Source organism: Hyperolius riggenbachi, chromosome 5, assembly GCF_040937935.1.
Source record: "Hyperolius riggenbachi isolate aHypRig1 chromosome 5, aHypRig1.pri, whole genome shotgun sequence".
Lineage (NCBI taxonomy): Eukaryota > Metazoa > Chordata > Amphibia > Anura > Hyperoliidae > Hyperolius > Hyperolius riggenbachi.
The window spans coordinates 383,299,365-383,302,844 of record NC_090650.1 but is presented as its reverse complement, the minus strand read 5'-3'; the positions used below and the strand labels follow the sequence as shown (position 1 = coordinate 383,302,844).

Sequence of the window (3,480 nt, the reverse complement as noted above, 5' to 3'; positions counted from 1 at the left end):
ACGAGCCAGAGGAGCAGGACTATATGACTGGATGCTGCATGTGGGTCGCAGGGGGCTCTGAGTCAGGCAATGTGCAGAAAGTGTTCCAAAAATAAACCTATCCCAGCAGCAGGTCATCCCAGGATTCTTCTGCTTGGTACATTCAAGTATACATGAAGTTGGCAGCCTGGGTATTCCCTTCAGAAGTGCCCGTGTAGCTGGTATTGGAGTTCTACAAGCTCCCCCCTTGTAGGATTACGTTTTCACTTACATAAGAGTTGAGCACCCAAGACGACAAATGACGCGATTTCTGCAGGCACTGGTTGAATGACACGAATGCAAAGCTTATAATAAGTGTGTGCTGTGTATGTATGTGTGTGTGTGTATACATCTGTATTAAAGGACCACTATTGCAAAAATCATAACATTTAAAATACATGTAAACACATACAAATAAGAAGTATGTTCCTTCCAGAGTAAAATGAGCCATACATTACTTTTCTCCTATGTTGCTGTCTCTTACAATTGGTAGTAGAAATCTGACAGAACCGACAGGTTTTGAACTAGCCGATCTCCTCATGGGGGATTCTCAGGGTTTTGTTTATTTTTGTTTTTATTAGTGAATGGCAGTTGCTCTGTCCAACTGCCAAAAAACGTAATTTATGACTCATTTTACTCTGGAAGAAAGGTATTTCTTATTTGTATACGAGTATTTAAAATTGTATGATTTTCACAATAGTGGTCCTTTAAAGGGAACCTGAAATGAAAGAGATATGGAGGCAGACATATTTATTTCCTTTAAAGCAATGCTAGTTGCCTGGCAGTCCTGCTGAGCCTCCGCCTCTAATACTTTTGGCTAAAGACCCTGAACAAGCATGGACATCAGATGTGTCTGAATGAAGTCTGACTGGATAAACTGCAAGCGTGTTTCAGGTGTGGGATTCAGACACTACTGCAGCCAAAGAGATCAGGAGGACGGCCAGACAACTGGTATTGTTTAAAGCGGACCTGAACTCAGAACATCCTCTCTGCTCTAAAAGATCCGCAACAGCTTAATTACCTTTAAAGAAAAAAAATATTTGTTACAACTGATACAAATCCTGCAATACATCTGAAGTGTTACTTCCTGCTTTCATGGAAGCAGACATATTGTTAACATACTGTGTTTACCAATTAACTCTGCCGTGAAAGGCAGCTGACACAGCTGAGGGATCATATTACAACTTGTGCTTAGTCACAGATGAGGGGGAATTAGACAGACTAAACTCTCTAAATACATGCGGGTTGGGTTTCTCAATGCTTTCCTTCTGTCCTGACCAAGAGTTTAGGTCTACTTTAAAAGGAAATAAATATGGCAGCCTCAATAATCCTCTCACTTTAGGTGTCCTTTAAGGCCTGGTTCACACATAAATCTGCACATTTCCGGTCCAGTCCAGTACTGTCCTGTCAGTTTTGCATCAGTTTTCTATCAATTTACTTGACTGGACCGGAAATGTACACCTTCTATGAGTGTACACACACAAAGAAACACACAAACCTGACAGGACTGGACTGGCAATGTACAGATTTATGTGTGAACACAGCCATAGAAACAAAGTGATACCAACCTTAAACAGCTGACAGGACAGGACTGGATACCTTTTATGTGTAAACCAAGCCTACCTCAGTCCCATATGCTTTTGCCTAAGCAGTATTGTGCACTGTGACATGTGCTTCTCTGCAGGTCTATCTGAACAGTAGCAGTTCCATGAAAACAGTAGAATAATAATAATGCATTTTTCGTGCAGTTTTGTCTGAATCCCAGAACTGTGTGGCGCATCCCAGTCTCAGCGCTGAGAGGTCCTGCAGTGGTAGAAGCGCGACGAGGCAAAGAGCTGGCGCGCCCCCTCGCGGAAGCGTTGGTCACACACACTGTAGATGATAACGTTACAGCAACTGTTGCTCGCAAGTATCCAAAAGGCAAAGAAGGAGAACGTGCACCACTGGTACCCCAGCACGTTGCCCACCACAAACACGGCTATGGGGGTGAAGGAGATGGTGAAGGCCATAGTGAGGGTCCCAATGGTCTTGGCAGCCTTGATGTCAGAGAAGGAGACTTTGGGGAGCTCCTGGTCTGTCTCGGACAGAAGTTTCCTCCTGCGGGTGTACTGGTGGATGGTGCTGAGGGAAAGCGCGTTGATGATGAGTGTCCCCCCCAAAAGGCTAAAGTCAAAGGCAGGAAAGAGTAAGAGTATCTGCCAGATGTGGGAAGGGGAAGCAGGGGCTGGGGCATAGTTACACATACGGCTGCAGCGATTGTACTCCAGAACTATCCCACCTTGGCTGAAGATCATAGGGGACATGGCCAGGAAGAAGCTGGCAGTCCAGGAGAGCAGTATGAGCAGCAGTGTCCTCCTCCTGGTGATCACCACCTCCTTGTGAAGTGGCTTCAGGATGGCGATGCTCCTCTCAATGGTCAGCAAGAAGATGGTGCTGATGGACACCAAGGTGCAACCTGCAAAGACGGGTCCAACCAGGTAGCAGGGGTGCCATGAGTCCATAAAAAGCACCTCGTAGCCCCCCTCTGCGCTGGAGGCATTCAGAGACAGCATCTTTATCTCCCCATACACAGAGAAAGGGACCACCAAGATGCCCAGAGCCAAGTCTGCCACCGCCAATGAGGTCTTCAGGTAGCCCTGGGGGGTGCGGAAGTTTTTACCTGCCACAAAGACTGCCAGAATCACTGAGTTGCCCAGTAGGATTGCCAGTAAGAGGGTGATCATAAAGCTGACAGCGAACATCCGGTTCCCAGAAGAGCAGCAGGCACTACAGTTGGTGTGATTGAGGTCTGTGAGCATCATTCCAAGGAGGCTAAGGGGGTCTGCACACCTTGTGCTCTCCTCACTCTTCTCCCTGCAGCTCACACCTCACCTTCATCATCATCATCATGAGAAGCTCTCTTGCCCTCCTTTGATTCCTGCATCACTCTGCCTCTTCTGATGTCCCCCACACTTGTCATGTCTAGTCCTTCTAGTACAACCCTATTATCTTCCAGCCCCTTCCTATGGAAGCACAGGTACAGTACTGGTTCCTTCCTCAGCCCTTCCTATCTGCTACACTAATGTGCCCCAGTGTCACTTCCTTTTCACTGCACTCTGCGTCATGTTACTGGAACGTCAACAAAGTATGGGACCTGCTGGCATCACTTCTCCACCACTGTGTTTGTCTGTCTATGCCCTATCTGCTCTACTATATCACTGGCACTGTGTTACCCTCTATGTATGTCCTACTGGCTCCACCACATCATCACTGGCACTGTGCTATGGTCTGTGTGCCCAGCTGGTTCTACCACATCACTGGCACTGTGCTATGGTCTATGTGTGCCCTGCTGGTTCTACCAAATCACTGATATTGTTCTATTGTTTATGTGTGACCTGCTGGCTCTACCACATCACTGGCACTGTGTTATGGTCTATGTATGCCCTGTCTGCTCTACTACATCACTGGCACTGTGTTATGGTC

The 3,480-nt window shown here is 46.8% G+C and overlaps 1 protein-coding gene across 1 annotated transcript; it reads right to left on the bottom strand.

Annotated features, from left to right (window-relative positions):
• Positions 1 to 1,805: 1,805 nt before the first annotated feature.
• On the bottom strand, positions 1,806 to 2,816 carry LOC137519437 (rhodopsin, GQ-coupled-like). Its single transcript, XM_068238391.1, has one exon. It carries the CDS (start codon positions 2,814 to 2,816, stop codon positions 1,806 to 1,808), a length of 1,011 nt encoding a protein of 336 aa, XP_068094492.1.
• Between the last annotated feature and the right edge of the window lie 664 nt (positions 2,817 to 3,480).